This window comes from Periplaneta americana, chromosome 10 (genome assembly GCF_040183065.1).
Source record: "Periplaneta americana isolate PAMFEO1 chromosome 10, P.americana_PAMFEO1_priV1, whole genome shotgun sequence".
Lineage (NCBI taxonomy): Eukaryota > Metazoa > Arthropoda > Insecta > Blattodea > Blattidae > Periplaneta > Periplaneta americana.
The window spans coordinates 141,190,253-141,211,615 of record NC_091126.1 but is presented as its reverse complement, the minus strand read 5'-3'; the positions used below and the strand labels follow the sequence as shown (position 1 = coordinate 141,211,615).

At 36.5% G+C, this 21,363-nt stretch overlaps 1 protein-coding gene across 8 annotated transcripts in view; it reads left to right on the top strand.

Moving 5' to 3' along the window:
- The window catches only part of FoxP (forkhead box P), a 965,968-nt gene that overhangs the window by 851,533 nt on the left and 93,072 nt on the right, over positions 1-21,363 (top strand). For all 8 annotated transcript variants that reach the window (XM_069838171.1, XM_069838170.1, XM_069838166.1 and 5 more), the window contains exons 6-7: positions 1,851-1,955; positions 10,428-10,602. In XM_069838171.1, the coding sequence (XP_069694272.1) occupies positions 1,851-1,955; positions 10,428-10,602 (280 nt within the window). The remainder of the gene's footprint in view (positions 1-1,850; positions 1,956-10,427; positions 10,603-21,363) is intronic.

The window sequence follows — 21,363 nt, the reverse complement described above, 5'->3', positions numbered from 1 at the left end:
TTTACAATCCCCAGGCAATCGCAATATGATTTTATAGTGCACTTAAAATTTCATAAATGAAAATATATAGATAGGCTATCTGACACATGATTGAGCAATTGCAGCAACAATCGTTAGTTAAGTCTCTAAGAGAACGAGAGGAAACAATGATAGAGGTATTTGTCTTTTCTCGCCGTATTTATTATTTTCTGCTAACCACCATTTTCATTAATATTCTGTCTCCGTCTGAAATTATATTCTTTACCACTCAAACCAAGCAGATCATGTGTAGAAGCATTGAAACCAGTCGTGTTTTCTAGTTTCAGCTCGTGTCTTTTAAAATATCTACGGCAGCCATAGAGTGAAGTCAGGTGGTGCAAGAGGCCGACAGTCCATTTACTTTATTTTCGCTCAGTATTAGTTCCAGTCAGACAAATTTATATTTTGCATGAATACAATACTGCTCTCCATGTCCAATTCCTGTCTTAGTGTGGAAACTTTTGCTTCTTAGATCTGTTTCAGGTGGCCGAATGTAAGAAAGTTTTAATTTAGCGTTAAGTCTCCTTGATCTCTGTCGCTTTTGAGAGCACAGAATTTGGCATACGAGTAAACTCGGAAAGTAATTACGTTTCTAAATGTTCAAATTATTAAAACGTACTTGAAATTAGACGGAATTTCACCTATTACCACTACAGTATTCCTCGATATATAGGCATATTTGGAAGTGACAATACATAACTTATATTTTTGCATGAAGATATACAAAAGTTAAAAATAAAATTTATCTACAATTGGACGGAGTTACGCAATAAGAAACAAAGCGCCAAAAACCTGTTTAGAGGTATTGGCCATTGAAATATTTTTTTTTTATTAAAGATTTTATGCAATAAGTATTATAACATTCATACTATTACAAAAAAAATCAGGAATAATGCCAAAAAAGGCTAACCGATTTTTAATAAGAGACCAGCAGTTGAATTAATATTTCAAAGCAAAATAAATAAATGAATTTTATGCAATAAACGAATTTTTGCTTATAAATAGCTGCAAAAAACAGTTATCGCATTCTTGAGTTTTTCCGAGCTAAATTAGCCTGCCATCAACAGATTTGTGCAGATATCTCATTTTTTTTCAAACTGTCGGGTGGTCTATTATTGTGTAATTCCGTCCCGTTATTGTTTCATTTGATTCAAATTTATAATGTGAGGGAAGCAATATTTTTAATATCAGTCGATATTTTCGCCATAGGCTATGTGATGTGTGTAAGGGAATTCAGTATTAAAATCATAGAACATTTATTAAAGAGAACATAACAACCAAGATAACGTCTCGGTTAAGACGTAACGCTGTAAAGCCGGAATGTCACGGGTTCGATTCTTGAGTGGTCGTGGATTTCTCCATGAATCTAATACTTCCGGCCACATTATTGAACATTCCTACTGTCATTAATGCCGATTGTGTGTACACGTAGAAGTCTTAACCTCCCGCCACCCTCTGGGCCGATTTGGCCTGTAATTGGGTTGACTTTACCTTTTAACAAACGTTTCCTAGATTGCATCGTTTTGTTTAATCAAATAACAAACTTAATTTTGCCTCGGTGTCAGGATAAAAATAGTAGGCTATTCACAAAATAATCAAAATCAGTTTTGTTTCAAATACAAAAATAATCGATGCCTGAACTCAAGGGGCAGTGTCGTGTCTGTTTTCGACAAGAAGTTGAAGTGCTTTCTACTTCGGCCACCTGAAAAGGTAACCTTTAGATATTATAAGTAAGTAGGCCCAGTAGATGGGGTACAATTATTGAAATATATAAAGAATGCAAGGCGTAATGTGAGAACTTCTTGGTTACTGGATGCGCTATCGGTCTTTAGGCATGGCGCCTGCAGAAGTGACCAGCCCGTGGAAAGAAGCTACGAGCGAAGGGCTGGATGCTCACCACAACCCCGCGGCCCACAAAAGCATCGCTGGTCTCAATGGTAAGTACACATGCGCAAACTGCAGCAAAGTGGTAACTCACCTTTATTGTTGAAGTTCTCGCTTCGCTTCGTTCTGCTTTAATTTTCTTTTAAAACTTATTCATCGCACATTTATATCAGCGGAAAATCGAAAATTTTGATCGCCTACTCACAGTTATATTTTTAAAATATGAATAGCGTCTGCAACATTTTACTTTGAGTTTCTGATTCGTATTTTATTCTAATTATTTTTTATTTTCGTTTGGTCACCGACGGAAATATAAAATTTTGTTGTTGCTGTTGTGAAAATAATAGTAATATGCGTTACAAGAGCGGTATGTTGAAGTTTTCATGTTCGAGGAAAAGTCTGAAAAAGCGAAACGTAGTTGAGCTTTTTTAATTTCCGAGAATTGAAAGAAAACATACCGCTCGTGTATCGTACATTATTTTGTGCGAAGATCGTTTATTACATACCTGAAAGAGGAATTTCTAATTAGTTGCAATGAAATCTCCATCTTGGTTTCTGTTCAATTACGGCAAATTTGCAAAACAAAAATATCTATCTTCAACATTGTTGCTTTAAAATGTTTTCTGTGTTTACTATACTCCAGCAGGCCGTGATATACGTCTGTATTCCCCCCCCCCCCAGTCTATAAATGCGAACTTAAAACAAACGGCTTCCTTAATTTTACATGCACCACGAATGCCGTAACTTTAGTGGAGTTGTAGAGTTTACTTAATTTTTGCAAATATTTAAAAACAACAATTAACAGTGCAATTTAGGTGAAATTGCAGTGGTAAGTTTCCAATTTATAATTATTACTATATTGAACGTCTCTAAAAATAATATGTTAAAAGCCTAAAGCAGTAAAATGAATATGTCACTTAAGCGGTAAGAAGAGGGAAATTGTTATGTGTGTTCGTTTGGGAATACTGAATGTGGAATTTTAGACTTACCGCGGGTTGGTTTTGTGCGGAAACCAAGCAAATACGCACGATCTCGCACAAAATAATATTTGAGTATTATACTGTTCTCCAACCAGGAGATTAACCGTGAAAAGAATGTGCGTACTATTGCCACATCTATTGGAAAGAAGTAGATAGATAATATTACCGTTATAACGTCAGTTTAAAAAACATACGCTCTCCTGCATAGCCTAGGTTATTTTCTGTATGGAGGGATTAAAAGACCAGGAAACTAACGGTGACCTAATTTTGTAACTGGGGTAGTATAAATATGTGTGTATCAGTGTTATCGTTTGTGCTTTGAGAGTTAGCCAATGGAGATTCTTGTACCCATGTATGTGTGACATTATGACATCAACATTCATTCATAGCATTGCCCCGCTGCTTCTCATTCCCCTGAGACTTTCTCCTGGTTGGAGTACAATAGTTGTTGAGTGATATAGCGATTCCACGTCCTCTTTTCGAGCTAATAAGCTTTTGCGGTTTTTGGTTTTGTCAACTATACAAATGTACTGTTCTCCAACCAGGAGATTAACCGTGAAAGGAATGTGCTTACTATTGCTTCATCTATTGGAACGAAGTAGATAGATAATATTACCGTTATAACGTCAGTTTAAAAAAAACATGCGCTCTCCTGCATATGTTATTTCCTGTATGGAGAGATTAAAAGACCAGGAAACTAACCGTGATCTAATTTTGTAACTGGGGTAGTATAAATGTGTGTATCAGTGTTATCGTTTGTGCTTTGATAGTTAGCCAATGGAGATCCGTGTACCCATGTGTGTGACCTTATGACATCTTATGACATCAACGTTCATTCATAACATTGCCCCGCTGAGTCTCATTCCCCTGAGACTTTATCCTGGTTGGAGTACAGTACCAGTGGTTTAGAAAGATGCCGGCTTGCAGCTTCTGTATGCGAAAAGATATCATTGCGGTGAGTTGTGTATTAGCATCATTCCGTCCGTTTTCCATTTCATTATTATTTCATAATTTTCCCCGACCGCCTGCAGGCGAAGCGCGGAAGAGCTGATCTAGGGACGAGAGAGGTACCTTCTCGAAGCCTCGATATTCAGCGAATCTTAGTGTAGTCAGCTGGTGTGATTGGGAATGGGCCTAGCTATAGGTCAGCTGGACGTAGCGCCGTGGTTCGCATTGCTCTTTCAGCATGATAATGATGATGATGATGATGATGGTGATAAAATACGAATTTCAAAATTTAAATACTTAGGTTATAGCCCTACCTTAAGTTATGTCAGACCAGGATATCCAAGAACAAATAGCCACATTCCAACGCATCTGCGAGATTATTAGAAAAGTTTAGGTAATATAACAAGAAAAGACACCCAAATCAAAGTGTATAAATGTATGGAAATCCCAACGTTAGTATATGAGTCAGAGGTCTTGACTTAAAGAAATATATCAATGGTGTTTAAATTTGATTTTTTTGCTGTAATTAGTTTGATTTTTTTAAATTTACTTACAAAATGTGAAGATACGTGTGTGTATCCAATGCCTACCCACTTCACTTGCGTGATTCGGGTTCCGCATATTGCGGATAGATGGCAGAACTCTGACCCATTTTCTAGTTTTACACCACTTCGACGGGTCACGCTGTACATGATGTGTATCTGTGGAAAGTTATGTCGTGTACCAAGGACCCGGGTTCGATCCCCGGCGCCGGACCGATTTTTTTCCTCAAATATTAATTGTCAATGTTCCAGATATTATTCTGTGTGACAAATTAAATCTATAATATTCTCAAAGCTAGCAGTGCATATGTCTGTACAGATTACTGTGCACTTAACTGCGGAATCCCGGCCAAATAAGTCACTCAGCAGAGTGCATTCCTAGTACAATGGCAGTTGACATTGGACATATACGTCAACATTTAAGCCTAACATGGAGTCAGGCCACAAAGGGAAACATTGAAGGAGGAGAATTCGATCCGGTGCTGTGGATTGAATTCGGCGTAGCTCAGTGGTCTGAGCGCTTGGTACGTAGAACCAAGGAACCGGGTGCGATCCCCGGTGCCGGAGCGAATTTTTCTCCTCAAATATTAATTAAAAATGTACCTTTTCTAATTATTTCCACTTACAGTTCCACATAATTTTTTATGAGCTATTTTATTGTTTAGTACCAGAATTTTCTTTTATATAAATAATATTCTCTGGCTTCAGAAAGGGCAAGCATTTTTGTTTTGTTTCTCCTTCTGTTCCTTAACTTTCATATCCCTAACCGCCATCATGCTAAACCCATCCGTTCTTCTTTGGAATTAAATTGTATATTTTTTTCCCCCATAAAACTTTTCATTTCCCTATATTAATTAACGAGCGTAACATATTTAAATCATTGCATAGTTCTTGTCTAGCTTTCTCATTGCTTGTCTTTATATGATTTTGCATACTAAAGTTGTATTAATTTTCTCGATTTTTATTATACCAAGTTTAAACCTAATTTGATAACATTATAGTGTAATTCTTTTGTCCAATTCGATTTCATTTTCGTAGAACGCAAAATTTTATGTACTTTTTCTCAGAATTATTGCTTCATTTCTCTGTAATATAATATATAAAAAATGCATTTTCCTTACTAAAACAGTCCCCATGATGCTATCCATAACCATTTCACACCTAGCTGCTACATTTAAGGAACTTCTAGGCATTTCTATTTTTTTTTTACAAAATTTGGATTTTATTCTATCAATATATAATAGGGATATCAAATGATATCATGATTCGATATTTTACTTTATATTACCTAGAACGGCACTGTAAATATCAGCAACAACGAAAGAGCAATCAGCCTCTTTTCCGTCGGTAACATTTTTATTATTATTTTGAGGTCCCGTGCGCTATTCATTCCCGCGTACACTGCGCCTATCTTGTTTCTTGCTTTGTCCGCGAGAGGTCTCAGCGTTCTCGCGAGACTTGTCCTGTAGGCCTATAGACATCTATCCACAAAGCAGAGAACTTGGTTAGGAGTGAAAACAGCCTGTCGGTAACTTTTTCTCTGAAGCATTCCTATTCAGGAACAGGATTATTTTATGTAGCGTAAATCTTCTACGCGATACCTCAGGCTTGTTTAACACAGTCGACCTTCCCAAACAAAGGGATATTAATTTTTAAATGGACAGCGATTGTTATGTTCCGGGTTACAATTCGTATTGTAGAAACAAAACAAAGCGTCTTTGTTATATTTAGATATTATTTGACGTTGTGTACAAGCCTGTAAGGCTGGAGAATTGTCGGTTTGAACGTCTGTGTGTACCTCCCGCAGACGTCAAATGCGATCTCACTCCGAGCGATCAACGCAATGTTTGGTAACATTTTGACGTTCTGTGCTGCGCTGTCATGTCATTTGTTTGTGATACAGAGCGCTTATTTATAAGAAAATGCAGGGTGAAATTAAAGAGGAATCTTTTCCAATACACATTATTTAATAATTAATGTTACTGTAAATGTACGAAGACCGGTAAATCTCAGGATTTACCGATGCGAGCTGGTAAAAGTTAGATCGAAGAATCCAGAACGAAGAATCCCGCCTTCGTTGTGCAGATTCAGACATGTTTGCAGGGGTGAAGCGGTTCCGAGAGGCTGCCAAAGAAGGTCTTGAAATGCAAGCGAAGAAAATGAAAGCAGCCACTTGTAACAAAATTCCAAAATTTTTAGTCGGATAGAATGTGAGAATCAAAGTACCGGATGCAAAAATTGACGCAAAATCAATAATAGCTGTGATCATAAATATTTAAGATGACTTTTATCAACTTGGTACCAAAGCTGGCAAACGGAAGTCATTGTACTCTAGGAATGAATTTATATTGTGTAAAGAAAATTTTATCAGCATTGGAGAATTAGGAAAAGAAGGAATTAGTGTACGGGAAGTGGTTGGCCAATTATTTTTCGTTGGAGGACAAGGGTTCAAAAAGTGTAAATGTTTAAAAAGTGTCCAACAAAAAAGTGCTTCATAATGTTTGTTTTACTTAATTTGTGGACCTAGACTGTTTGAGGAGATGTAAAGGCATTATTAATTTTTATATGAAATACTACAACAGACAGTGGTTAAAATTATAATATTTTTCACTATTTTAATATAGAATGTTGTTTATTATACTCACATTAGAATGTATGAATATTTAAATAACTTAAAAATGATTACAAATTATTTCAGTCATTGCTGAGGTGATTTTTGTTTATGTTTTTAAATAGATCCTAAAACAACAATAAAAGATGAATTGGAAATATATATGTAGAAGTGCGAAGAACGGCAAATCTGAGTAAAGATTCTTTTTACTTCTTTAATACGATTTTACCACAGCTGATCGGTAAGTCCTGAGATTTACCAACATCTGTTGGTAAAAGTTTAAAATTTATACATCTAATAAGATATTTCGGGGTTTTACCGCACTGTAATGGTAAATGTTAGGTTATACCGGTAAATTCTAAGATTTACCGGTCTTCGTACATTTACAGTAACATATATATGCAATCCTAAAACTAAATCTTTTAGAGCTAGGCAAGCGTGTTGAAATTAAATATTATACGATACCGTGCGAAATAGTAAATTATGCAACGAGCCTGTAATAGTAGTAATTAAGACGCGAGTATGTTTATGAAACGAGCGAAAGCGAGTTTCATAATTTTCATACGAGCGTCTTAATTACCATTATAGGCAAGTTTCATACGACTTTTTATGCTCGACCATATTTCTAACTTGAAATTATTCATTAGGATTCATGTTATTCTTATCTGACTGGGGAGCGGAACTGACCTTGTGCAATATCTCGTAAATTGTGAGATGTGCGCAGAAGCGAAAGTATTCATTTTTTTTCCGAGAAAGAAATGTCATTGACCTTGATATAATCTAGAGAGTAAAATAAACATTAATCTTGATATAACCTTGAAATTGATTTAGATATTCAAAAACGAGATGATAAATTGAATTTACTTGAATATTATTTACAATTAACCCTAATTATTATAGTAACGGAACATAACCTTCTGCGACAGTATTGGATTTCCAGCCTCCGTGACGTTTCGCTAGTTGTCTTTCGATTGCGTATCCGAGAATAATCGATACTTGCGCTTTCATATTGCTACAATGGTGTTTTCTGATTGGTGGAACACCTGAACTTTAATGAATAGGTGTACTTTAATGAGATCCATTAAAGAGCTGCTACCAGGTGTATAATTACTACATTTCGGCATGGTCGAGCATAAAGTACTTTTAACGCTAACAATCAACTTTTTGCGCCTATTGTCAATTGTTTTTCACCAGAAAACATATGGCAGCAATCGCAACCGATCAATAAAGCGGGCCAAAGAGCTGCAAGTCTAATTTCAAAATTAACTGGTTTCGATTAAGAAATGTACACACAAAATTACTCTAAGAATTGTTTCATTGATAATAATTATATGAAACAAATAAAAATTATATATAATTTTGAAAAATTAGAGGGCACCCGTATTTCAACTGGTCACCTCTCAAATTTTGGCTCAATATTATACAGCTGAACTATAACACCGTTTGGTTTTAACGTGTTTCTTAAATTTCACTATGTACAGTGAGCACAGTGAAGAAGTCTTGAAAATTTCCTCTATACCAGCACGACTGAAACATATGAAGGGTTCAGAGCCATAGTGGGCCAAGCGCCATTTATTAAAAATGAAAAAGGAAGGGTTAAAGTTAAGTGAATGCCATAGTTTAATGAAGATTCATATAAGTTATGATTTAGTTTTAATGTATATACTTTATATTACTTGCTATATGTTTCCATTGAATTATGGCAATAACTTCATTTTAACCCTTGTTTTCTACGGTTGTAGTAAATGGCGCTTGGCCCACTATGGTTCTGAACCCTTCATATAGTGTACGATGTAGATGTTAAAACGAATTTATTTTGTTCATAGGGATTGCTTCACTCTGCCTACTTTATCGTTTCGCAAACATCCCTACTCACAAACTAAACGTCATTTTGAACGCTTGTATCATAAATAACTAGGAGATATTTCTGGGAGAGGACTCTTGGAACAACTGATTTTATATGCAACTTCGGAGCCATCATGTCAGTAGCGAGAGGAGGTGACATCATTAGACGTGGTCACATTGCTTCATGCCTAACTGCTAATTCGACTGTGGCTAATAATCTTGTTTTTTAGTTTATTTTACGATGCTTTATCAACTTCGATGATTGTCTAGCGTCTGAGTGAGATGGAGGTGATAATGCTAGCGAAATGAGTCCAGGGTCAAACGTTGAAAGTTACCCAACATTTGCTCTTAATATGTTGACGGAAACCCCAACCAGGTAACTTGTCATAACCAGGATTTGAACCCGGGCCCGCTTGTTTCACGGTCAGACATACTAACCGTTACTCCACATAATCTTGTTACAGTAGACATTTTAAATTCTTTCACGTTTCTCGTATCCCGGAAGGGGTACCCATACTCGGTGCGAGAAAATACGTATTTACGTCAAAAGAAATGCAATGTGCTTCTATTGAGAAATTGAGAACTTGGTACTCCAGATTCCTTTCTGTGTCTGACAGTCATAAAATATATACTTTCTTCAGCAGTAATCTCACTAGAGGTTTTGATTTATCTAGAGAAAATAAAAACTCAAGTGAGATTTATTTGACTATTACACCATTAGAAGAAAGTATATTATAAAGATTAGAAGAAATAATGTACTCTGATAAAATAAAATATTAATTGACTTACTAAAATTCTATTTCTCTAATGTTAGCTTCACCAAAGCGTTGTCCAAACCTGTGGAGAAACGGTTAGCGCGTCTGGCCGCGAAACCAGGTGGCCCGGGTTCGGTTTCCGGTCGGGGCAAGTTACCTGGTTGAAGTTTTTCTGGGGTTTTCCCTCAACCCAATATGAGCAAATGCTGGGTTACTTTCGGTGCTGGACCCCGGATTCATTTCACCGGCATTATCACCTTCATCTCATTCAGACGCTAAATAACCTAAGTTGTTGATACAGCGTCGTAAAATAACCTATTAAAATAAAAAGACCAAAACGTTTGAACGGAGTCGCCATTTTCAGTTGATTATGAGGTAAACAAATGACGATCGCAAAGCATGTTTTATTAGTACCGTAAAGAATTTGCAGTTTGAAATGTTGGCAAACAAAGAAACAAATGCTAGGGAAATGATAAAAGCAAACAAATGCTAGGGAATTGATGAAATTGTAGCGATAAACAGCCATGATTCGTTGAAACATGTTCTTTCGTACCGTTTTATTGGTCAAAAGTAGTATGACGTAGTACAAAATGTAACAGTCACGGTAAACAAATGGCATGACATTCCCTGCGGCTGCTTGCTTGTAGCTACAAACGTTTCGAAGTGATTTTTATTTACATTTGATAGGATTATTTTTATTTGTTATGGTATCATTTTGTTAAACGCGGATCAGGAATTTGCCACAACGGTTTAACGTTGCGCCGTGTCGCAAAGAAACCGGAATGGGGCGGAGTCCCCGCGAAAACTGAACAGACGGAAGGCAGGACGCTATGTTATGTTGCAGGCCTGCTGAGTTCCATGGGCCTGGGTCGGCGCGACGGCCTCAACGGAGTCGCGGGTCTTCAGGACGACAAGCTCCTGGACGGCTGCGGCGAGAAGATGCACCCGCTGTACGGACACGGCGTCTGCAAGTGGCCTGGCTGCGAGGCGATTTGCGACGACTTCCAGTCCTTCCTCAAGTAAGTACCAATCCATTTCCTTCGACGTTCAGTGCGAATCACGGCCTTTTGAAAATCATTCTCTGACCAGTTTGGATGGAAGAAGCCCGTCCCTAACATGACAAAGAACACGCAGCCAAGTGCACAATTTATAACTATGGTTCGGATAAAGTAGCTGCATCAGGATAGGCATCCTTGGTCCGTGCGTTTTGTTTACAAGCTTCAACTAGTTGTTGCGTGTCCCCCAGTCGACAGTAGTGACGACGTATATTCAGTTCCTATCGACTGTTCTGACCATTCACTGATGTTTTAGCTAAGGGGTGGAGGGTGCTCTTCCCAGCAGGTAGAGTTTTAGCTAGTGGAAGGGGATAGTGCTTACTTGGAATGGAATGGAATTTAACCGAGTGGGGCACGGATGGCCCAGCACTGCGACCTGCAACCCTCGATATGGAATGAGTTGCGTACCACAGATCCCCTACGCGCACCAAACCTAACCACATGACTTCCTTAACGACCGGTCCCTACAGCCGACAGAAATCCATATACCATTCCTGCTTCGGCAACTTTCCCGAAGGCCGCCCTGTCGGTCCGAGGCGAAACTCCTCCCCCGAGTAGGTCCGCCTCGGGTGCTCGTTGCAGAAGCCATCCAACGTCGGTTAGCTACATTCCACGGAGGCCGGTCGAGAGAGCCAGCAACTTCGGCAGGCCGCCTGTAGAGTGATCTGAAAAACCAAAAACGGGATGATGGGGGAGGAATAGAAGTGGCGAAGATGAGTGGGGTTCCAATCGCCTGACAAAGTTACCTGATATTCAGCCATAGGAGTGAGGGAAAAATCTCACCCAGGCAACTGGTTCTGACCGGGAATCGAACCCGGGACCGCTGGGTTCGGAGTTAGACTCGCTAACACCTCAGCCACAACGATAGACATAGTCCTTACTTAGTCAGAAGCAAGTCAAGGCCCTATCCTATACAGCTATACAGCCTATTCTGATACAGCTACTTTACCCGAACCTTATTCATAACGTTTTAAGGTATCGAGGCCATGAAATTTGGCCCATGTGGAGATGAGTCCAGAAAGTGCCCCTTACCCTAGTTAATATTTTCTGTTTAATTCTTAAATAGATCCTAGAAATAATGTAGGCTACATAAAAATATTAATAAAACCAGGAATATTAATTTGATTTATATCATTTAAATAATAGTTTAAGTTCTCTGACATTATTATTATTATTATTATTATTATTATTATTATTATTATTATTATTATTATTATTATTATTAAACATTCAGTATTAATACATCTTCTACGCATAACCCTCCCAAAAACGGGGTAAGCTTATGTTTTCATTATTTTGTAACATTTATCATTAAATTGAAGAAAATATATAACAGTTGTATGAGCACTATGTCTCTTGAGCTTCTTTATTTATCATACATGTTTCGGGGATTGCATCCCCGTCGTCAGTGATGTCAAGACTGCAACGGAAGCATTTACAATTGAAGAGTCCACTGCAAGAATTATGGATGTCACTTTCTTGTCGAAAATGAATCAAGACTGTCAATGCATAGCTTAAGACATATAGAATGTACATAGAGAGTTATATGGCATTAACACTGATAGTTATTGTCCAGTAATGATCGGAAAATCACAGTTAAGCTTTGAGCGCTAAGCATTTCAAACTTTCAATTGCTTCTCCTGAAAAATGTATTCCAAATGACATCCATCATTCTTGCAATGGATTCTTCAATTGCTAACTGAAATAGTTACTTATATATTAAAATTTGAGAAATTTAAGAAGTTTAAAAAATAAATTGTCTTGAAATTACAGTAATTTACAAATTTCTCAAATTTTAACATATGATAAGTAACTATTTCAGTTAGTAATTGTAAATGCTTCCGTTGGAGTCTTGACATCACTGATGATGGGGATGCAATCTCCGAAACATGTATGATAAATAAAGAAGCTCAACAGACATACTGTTATATATTTTCTTCAATTTTATTGTATTTTATAATTTTTAATGAAAACTATTACAAAATTGACCAAAAACGTGTATTTTATCATTTACCAATAAAACTTGTTTATGTATGGTGGACATTAAATTAACTACAATGTTTACATATTTAAGGAATTAGGCCTAGACTAGTTTTATGAAAATTTAAGTATTTAAGATTATACATAAGCTATGAAAATAAATGGTCATTCCTACACAAGGAGCAGGAGATATCAAGATACGTGTTACTGTTACTGGTATACAAGAAAATATGAAATAAAGTTCATGAAAAGCATTTATATCATAGTACATATATTTATATCGTTCTTTGGATTTAGTGATCTAGGTCGGAGCGTCATCCCTTTGTCAGTCATGGTTTTACATACCGAGTCAGATGGCATTTATTTACTGGAAGTGCCACAAGTCTTATAAAGAGTAAAGGCTAGTTCACAATAAACCGGGAACGGAAACGACAGCGAGAACGAGAACAGAAATATTGTTAAAATAAATTAATTTAAATGTGAACATTCACAATTATTAACTACTTTGAATGCTCACATTTAAATACATGTATTTTAACATTATTTCCGTTCTAGTTCTCGTTGTCGTTTCCATTCCCGGTGTATTGTGAACCAACCTTAAATCACGCACGCCTTTTACGTGCAAAGACGCTCTTATCAGGATACTTAAATCCTTGGTTTTTCTGAAAAGACGCATGCGACGTGCGAGATGCGAGGTCCGTCTCGCACAAATCCGGATTACACGAGAGATAGTGAGTGGTTTCTATAGCTGCGAGATGCGAGGTCTGCGTACCTCGCAGTTCTAGAAACCACTCACTATCTCTCGTGTAGTCCGGATTTTTGCGAGGCGGGCCTCGCACCTCGCATGTCGCATGCGTCGGTTCAGAAAAACCAAGGTTTAACAGGTTCATTGCTGAAAACTCCCTCTCGCATTCGACACTTGGTATTGTAACATAGTTTACAACTGGTAGGCCTATTAGTTTTTTCATCATTGGTAAGGCGTCCCGAAACTGATCCTCGGAGAGCCCCGCCTGAAATTAAATCCTGTAGCAGGTCCCTTAAACAGTGGTTCTAAGTATGTTTGAATTGTTAAATCTCGTTTTCACTGAGCGAGCAAGCGAAACTTTATTTGCGCGGTCAATGTAAAGGAGACAGCGGACCGAAAATGTTCGTTCGGGAGTGTTCGGGTAGTTTTAGTGAGCGAATGTTCGTTTAGTGAAAACGGCTACTCCGACTGAGCGCGAATTCGCTCGGTGCCGTTAGTGCTCGGTCGTGGTCCGAGCTTTTTGTGAATTTGACAATCAACATGGAGTGAACACAAGAGAAAACACAGGAATTAATTGAACGGTTCAGAACCATAGTGGGCCAAGCGCCATTTACTAAAACCGTAGAAAACAAGGGTTAAAATGAAGTTATTACCATAATTAAATGGAAACATATAGCAAGTAATATAAAGTATACACATTAAAACTAAATGATATGTCAGTCTTCATTAAACTATGGTTTCACTTAACTTTAACCCTTGGTTTCTCCGTTTTTAATAAATGGCGCTTGGCCCACTATGGCTCTGAATCCTTCAAGTAATATATAGGAAGAATCTTTGTTTGTGGGATCCATAGCATCATGAATACAAGGAGATATCCATAAAAAAATTATGCTTGGACCTCAATAATTACACATAATCCCGTGAAGATGAACATAGACCGGACGTGCTTCTGGTATTAACTTCAGTGTCGCTGGTTTGGAAATCTCAAATAAGTAGGCCTACATAAAACAGCGTATGAATAGCCAGTTACCAGATAACGCTGGATAACAGTAATTTTATATTTTTGCGCAGGTATTGCTCGACGATAATTCATGTTTCCCTTCCTTATTTTATCTTACATAAATTTCAGTAATTGCTCAAAATCTTGCTTGTTACACTTGCAGGACTTCCGAAGTCGTCCATCTTCTAACTTAAATCTGAACTCGTTTATGCAATGTCTGCATTTTTCGTGGCGAACGAGGTCACAGTTGAGTTTTTCTCGCGGTTCTCCCGTTACCCATATTAGGCATCTAAATTATTCCCTCTGATCTCCATTCCGTTATCATTCCATATTATAATTCTCCCATCAACAGATGCCGACGCACGGCGGGGGGGGGCTTGTATAGGAATGAGTAGGGTTGCTGCTCGACACCAATTTTGAACAGTTTTCATTATAAATTTATTCTTGTTCGGTAGTTAAATAGCAAACATTGATCACTTAAGAAGCTTACACCCGCGACGATGATCGCCACAAGAAATGGTCATTAATTCCGAATTTTGATAACGGCTACTTTTAAATTTCGTTTGTTTTTTTTTTTTTTTTTTTGTGAAAGATGTTGAACCTTAGTAATAATTTAACTGATATTTTGTAAATTACAGTTGAGCACACTGTTAACTGAAGTGTTAATTCCGTGTTGTTATTTCCGCTCAGTAATACTTATGATCGTTCCTGTTCGATCGTAGTAGTTGACAGATTTGAATTGAACTGAGAAAGTGTGGATCATAAACAAAAATGTAGAGTCACCGTTGCATCATGTGTGGAGATTCAGCGATTTGTGATGCAGGAGGAAAGAAAGAGAGGGACAATTGAAGGGTTCAGAACCATAGCGGGCCATGCGCCATTTATTAAAAACTGAGCAATCAAGGGTTAAATTTAAGTAAATACCATAATTTAATGAAGATTGACATATCATTTAATTTTAATGTGCATGCTTTATCTTACTTGCTGTATGTTTCGTTGAATTATGGTAATCACCTAATTTTAACTCTTATCTTCTCCGTTTTTAATAAGTGGCGCTTGGTCCACTATGGCTCAGAACCCTTCAATTGTGATTTACGCCACTGACTTGTTCATTGCTGCAGATGACCTCTATGGATTTGAAATAATCATTTTTGGCTTGTAAATTTATCCTTAACCTTAGAACACAAACGTTCGTAAATTTTGCGTGTGCCATGTACTAAATCAAAGTGGGGAAGGATAAAAAGTCAATCAACATTACCATCTGTTCATTACTTTTCCATTTCTTGATGACGATGTTTGTACTAGAGTTTCACGCTGAGTACAACTGTCGGCATATCAAAAAACCAGAAACTCTTCTTCCAGAGTCGTAATTTTTACGAGTGTGTGTGAATGTGTAACTTTTAATTAGAATAAAGCAAGGAATTTTCATTTAATATAAGTAACTGACATTACATGATGTCTTTTTTTTATTGTTTTCAAAATAACATTTTCATTCAATTTTGAAATTAGCACAAGTTCATTGTACATAATGTCCGATAAGTCCGGCAACATTGGCTAATTCATAAAATATGTTCAATAAGATCCTCTCCGATTTCCAACATGTCTGGAAGAGGAACTTCATGTTATTTACAATGCGGTGTAGGATGTCGGGAGTGATTTCACGACACTTTTCTTCCATCCGCATTCGTAGATGTTGCAGATTACGAACTTTCACTTCACTTTTCCTTAGCCAGAAAGCAAACTCTAGTAGTTTTAGGCCAGGCAAACTGGGAGCCTGCTCTCTGGGGTCTACCCACCGATCGGGGAACCAATTGTACACAGTTGTGGTATAAGATTACGTCGGAATTGGATCTGCTAGGCGGAAGACAAGAATGGTTCATGCAGGATGTCTACCGTTCCATATCCCATTATGTATTTTGTACGGAATGCTAAACGTTGCTTGCGACAATTCATGGATGATTTGTATGCATAATATCTATCGTGAACAAAAGCCTACACTTGTAGGCCTACTAAGGCTACTAAACGAAGGACCAATTGAAGGGTTCAGAGCCATAGTGGGCCAAGCGCCATTTAATGAAAACGGAGGAACCAAGGGTTAAAGTTAAGTGAATACCATAGTTTAATGCAGATTGACATATCATTTAGTTTTAATGTGTATAATTTATATTACTTGTCATATGTTTCCACTGCATTATGGTAATAACTTCATTTTAACCCTTGTTTTCTACGGTTTTTGTAAATGACGCTTGGTCCACTATGGTTCTGAACCCTTCAATTTTGTCATTGATGAAGGAAAGACCGAGTATTCTAACACTTCCTACTGTCTGTTCAACGGTTAAATATGTATTGGGGACCGAAAATCACCAAGAAGAAGTTACTGAACCTTCTTTCGTAAACATGAGAACAATGTACTACAGTTGTCCATCAAAAAAGAGAAGAATGATTACAACGTATTGTACCATTTGTCGTAGGCCTTTTTTCAAAGGACATCTTGCAAAATTGTACAATAATAATTTTAAATAATTACGTTGTATGATGGTAATGTTTGATTTGAACCTTCTAGTAAATATTAAACAGCGTGTTCAAAATAAATATAATTTATTATATTCCCTTCTATATCCTAAAATATACTTTATCAAGTGGTCGTAAAAATTACGAACATTTGTGTTTGAAGGTGGCTGAAAAAGGTTTGTGTTCTAGGGTTGAAATTGAAAACTCTCGTGGCATTACCTATCTAGAATAATTGATTTCTCAGACACGTACGAGTTTTTAGAGCGAAAAGCCATTATGTCTTAATTTTTAATTCGGTGAAGTAACCATATTTTACGTTCATTATTCTGAGTTAAATTGACAGAATATGAATAAAATCTGTCCAATATCATAGGAGAAATGGCCATAATTAGTCATACATAATTATAGGCAGGCAGACGGTATTTTGGAAGCATTTTCAGTGTTTAGGGTTGCTGAATACATACAGGCTTATTTCGTGAATATTTCAACACCTTGTGACTGCAAGGTAAAACAATAATAGAAATTGTAGCGTTTTTTTTTTCACACAAAACATCGATGACAGCGCATTTTCCATAGGCCTATATGTGAAAGGTTACATAATTGAAGGGTTCAGAACCTTAGTGGGCCAAGCGCCATTTACTAAAACCGTAGAAAACAAGGTATAAAATGAAGTTATTACCATAATTCAACGAAAACATATAGCAAGTAATAAATTATACACATTAAAACTAAATGATATGTCAATCTTCATTAAACTATGGTATTCACTTAACTTTAACCCTTGCTTTCTCCGTTTTTAATAAATGGCGCTTGGCCCACTATGGCTCTGAACCCTTCAATTCTAAGTTCAACGCGGTAGAATTAACGTCATTCTGTTTATAAATATCTGAGAAAATTTTCCAGCGCCCAGACTAGAAAATAATAATTTATTGATTGTTAGAAACGTACAGCTTCGCACGATATCAGGAACAAGTGCCACGTATTTATAGGCCTATGTATTTTTCCTTTCTGCTTCGTCCCTGTTCTTGGAACGTATTTCAGCGTAAAGACTTAATTAACATGTTAAATCGGAGGTTTCGCTTCTGCCATTCACCTCATAGTATGCAAAGATGTAGCTGACTTGGCCTACAGAATAATTAAAGTTGATTTTTTGTGATTTCTTTCCAGCCATCGTCTTCTTAGAACATTTGAAAGAATCATCTACCCTTTTCTTGATGTTTTCCATTTCAATTCCTCCATTTCTTGCTCTTTTACCATCTTGCAGCCCCATTCCTCTCTGCAGATTGATTATACCGCACCCTAACCCCCTCCCGCCCTCAACAACTCATCTTAATGCCGTATCCTGCCAATATTTGACCAGGCGTTCCCATTTGAATGTTCACGGTTGGCATCCAGTTTCGGTAATCTTTCTGTCTGTTCTAAGAAACGTGAACAAGGAAAATTGCTTCACTCAGCAAAACTCCCCCCTTTTTTGGGATTTAGCCACAGAGAAAAGACGCTAGCACTGTCCGTTGTTTTTAAAACGCTAATTACTCTTTGCCTAATTAATATTCAAGACCTTTCAGTGCCTCATGAGTTGAGTTCGCGAACTAAATCCTTGCACCCTGCCACTCTCCACTCCCAACCCGGACTAAGCCGATTCCAAGATATTGAATAAAAAGTAGACTGATTCGTTGAGACCAAGAATAATCTAACCTTCCACTTGAAGAGCAGTTTTTTATATGCGTGATGTCTGTGGTTGCTAAAGCTGTGACACTTCTCTTTGAAATATTGTTATGATTAATAATAAAGTATATTTATTCATTTGTCAGAAATGAATAATGAAAATCTCTGTTAATTGTTTTAACCTGAAGCTGAACGACACACATAGAACAGTGGTTGCCAAATTTTGACGTAATAGAAATGCAACCCGCACACCACTATCGCAGGGAGAAGGGTGGAGTGGGTATCTTCTCAGGTAATGCAGAGACGGACTGTGACCAAAAAACAAAAACAATATTCTTCTACTTATTAGCTACACACACTTTTTCCGTGTTAACTTTTATCGTCCTATTCATTATTTTTGTATTATTAATAAAATAAAATACATTTTCTTATTTAGCATAAAAAGAACGTGTACTTTACATCAGCAGATATTTGAAAAAGCCGATATTTTTTATTGTTTGTTTATTAATGAAATATTCAAATTACACTACATACGTCGAAAAAACGCCAAGTATTTTACCCCAATTAAGACATAGAAGCCGATACTTTTTATTGTTTGTTTATTAATGAAAAATTCAAATTACGCTATATACGTCGAAAAAAAAGTCGAAGAATTTTACCCCGATTAAGACATAGAAGCCGATACTTTTTATTGTTTGTTTATTAATGAAATATTCAAATTACACTACATACGTCGAAAAAACGTCGAAGTATTTTACCCCGATTAAGACATAGAAGCCGATACCTTTTATTGTTTGTTTATTAATTAAATATTCAAATTACACTACATACGTCGAAAAAAAGTCGAAGTATTTTACCCCGATTAAGACATAGAAGCCGATACTTTTTATTGTTTGTTTATTAATGAAATATTCAAATTACACTACATACGTCGAAAAAAAGCGTCGAAGTATTTTACCCCGATTAAGACATAGAAACCGATAATTTTTATTGTTTGTTTATTAATGAAATATTCAAATTACACTACATACGTCGAAAAAAAAAGTCGAAGTATTTTACCCCGATTAAGACATAGAAGCCAATAATTTTTATTGTTTGTTTATTAATTAAATATGCGATTTACAGATAAGGGCGTGGTAGTCTTTATAATGAGAAGAATAATGATAACGTTCATTGTTGTTTTATACTTCGTTTAAAATTTTGCAACAAATTAAGTATCTCATATTTTTGCTGGCTGCACAAAAGAAATACTTTTCCTCCCATGCTCCTTAAAATTAAGTTGTTACATATTATCTGTTTCCTGTTTTGGAAAATACATCGAAGCATATTATCTTACACACTTGTAACATTACATGTTTATGTCCGCTGCTGATAAATGTCTTTACTTATATCGAAATGAAGGCTGTAAACAGAGGGTGGGGGTATGATGTCATGGATACGCTTAAGTGGAGACAGGGGCATGTGTCGCGACACAGCTTTTGGCGATCACTGATAGAATGTACAGAAATAGTTATTTATGGTACTTGTGAGGTAAGTGTATATTTATTTGCGAGTGGAAATATTTAAGCAGGAGGCGTCAGCCTCATGCTTAAATTACACGAGCGCAATAAATATCACGCTCACAAGTACCATACGTAATTTTATCCATGACCATAACGAAAAATTCTGTTTTATAAAAGAAAGTATGTTGAAAATAAATCCTCATATAATCAGATATCATGGCATGGATTGTAGAATCGATACATGTACTAGGTAGGCCTATGTTATGATGTAGGAGCCCATGAACAGTGAAGAATGGAGTTTAAGGCGTTGGATAAATAACAAATTATAATTATGTACTTTCAATATTTTTTTTTCATTTTAAATATGTATTTTCATCTTTTTCAAGTTCGAGGGATTATTTAGAAGCGTTCGTACAAATTGGAAAGGGATTTTACGTGAAAAAATAACCGTATATTACGCATTAGGCGTAAAAATAAAGATAAAAAAGGGCTTCATATATAAATTTATTCAACAGATGCACAAGGAATCCAGACACATTTCAACAAAGCAGGTCTAAATTCAGAGTAATTCAACATGAGAGCTCGTAATGCCTCAATCATGTGAACTTTAGCATTGAAAGTGTTGGCTGATTGTTTCAAAACTATTTCTTTCAAAGTAAGAAATGCTACCCTGCAATCAATACTTTTTATTTCCTTGACGTAACTCATTGTTTTAACCCTTTCTACGACTGTATTAACATTATCAACGTTTATCTGTACAATATTTGCTGGGTTGAATAATTCATTTAAATTTACAAACAATGTATAGGAATAATGCAACTCGTATTTTTCAATCACTAGTTTACTGACATGCTTAAATAATTCTTATATTTCAGTCCAAACTGAAATGGTTAATTAATTTTCCTGCCGATTCATCTATATTATTATAAATTACTACAGTCATTCCACGCTTCATATCATTATATGGAAATCTGTGGTCTCTACCTATCCCTCTCCATCGCTGACCATGACTACTCACGCGCAAGTAAACAAACCCGTACCTACAGTAAAATAACAGCAAACCTGTTTCATCGGGCAATAAGTTTCGCTGCCTGTTCATAATTTAATGTCGGGAAATTGAAAACTTGAGAATAGGCACCGACTTCTTTGAAATTTGGGGGCAGGACTATGAAGAAACGTCCGAGAAAACTTTAATTTCTGTTTCTCAAAACCTTCCTTACATGTTTTGGAGAGACATTCGTCCGATTTTCATATAATACCCGTGGAAATTGCTTAAACCAAATTGGTTGGAATCTACAACCCTAATGCACTACATTTTACTT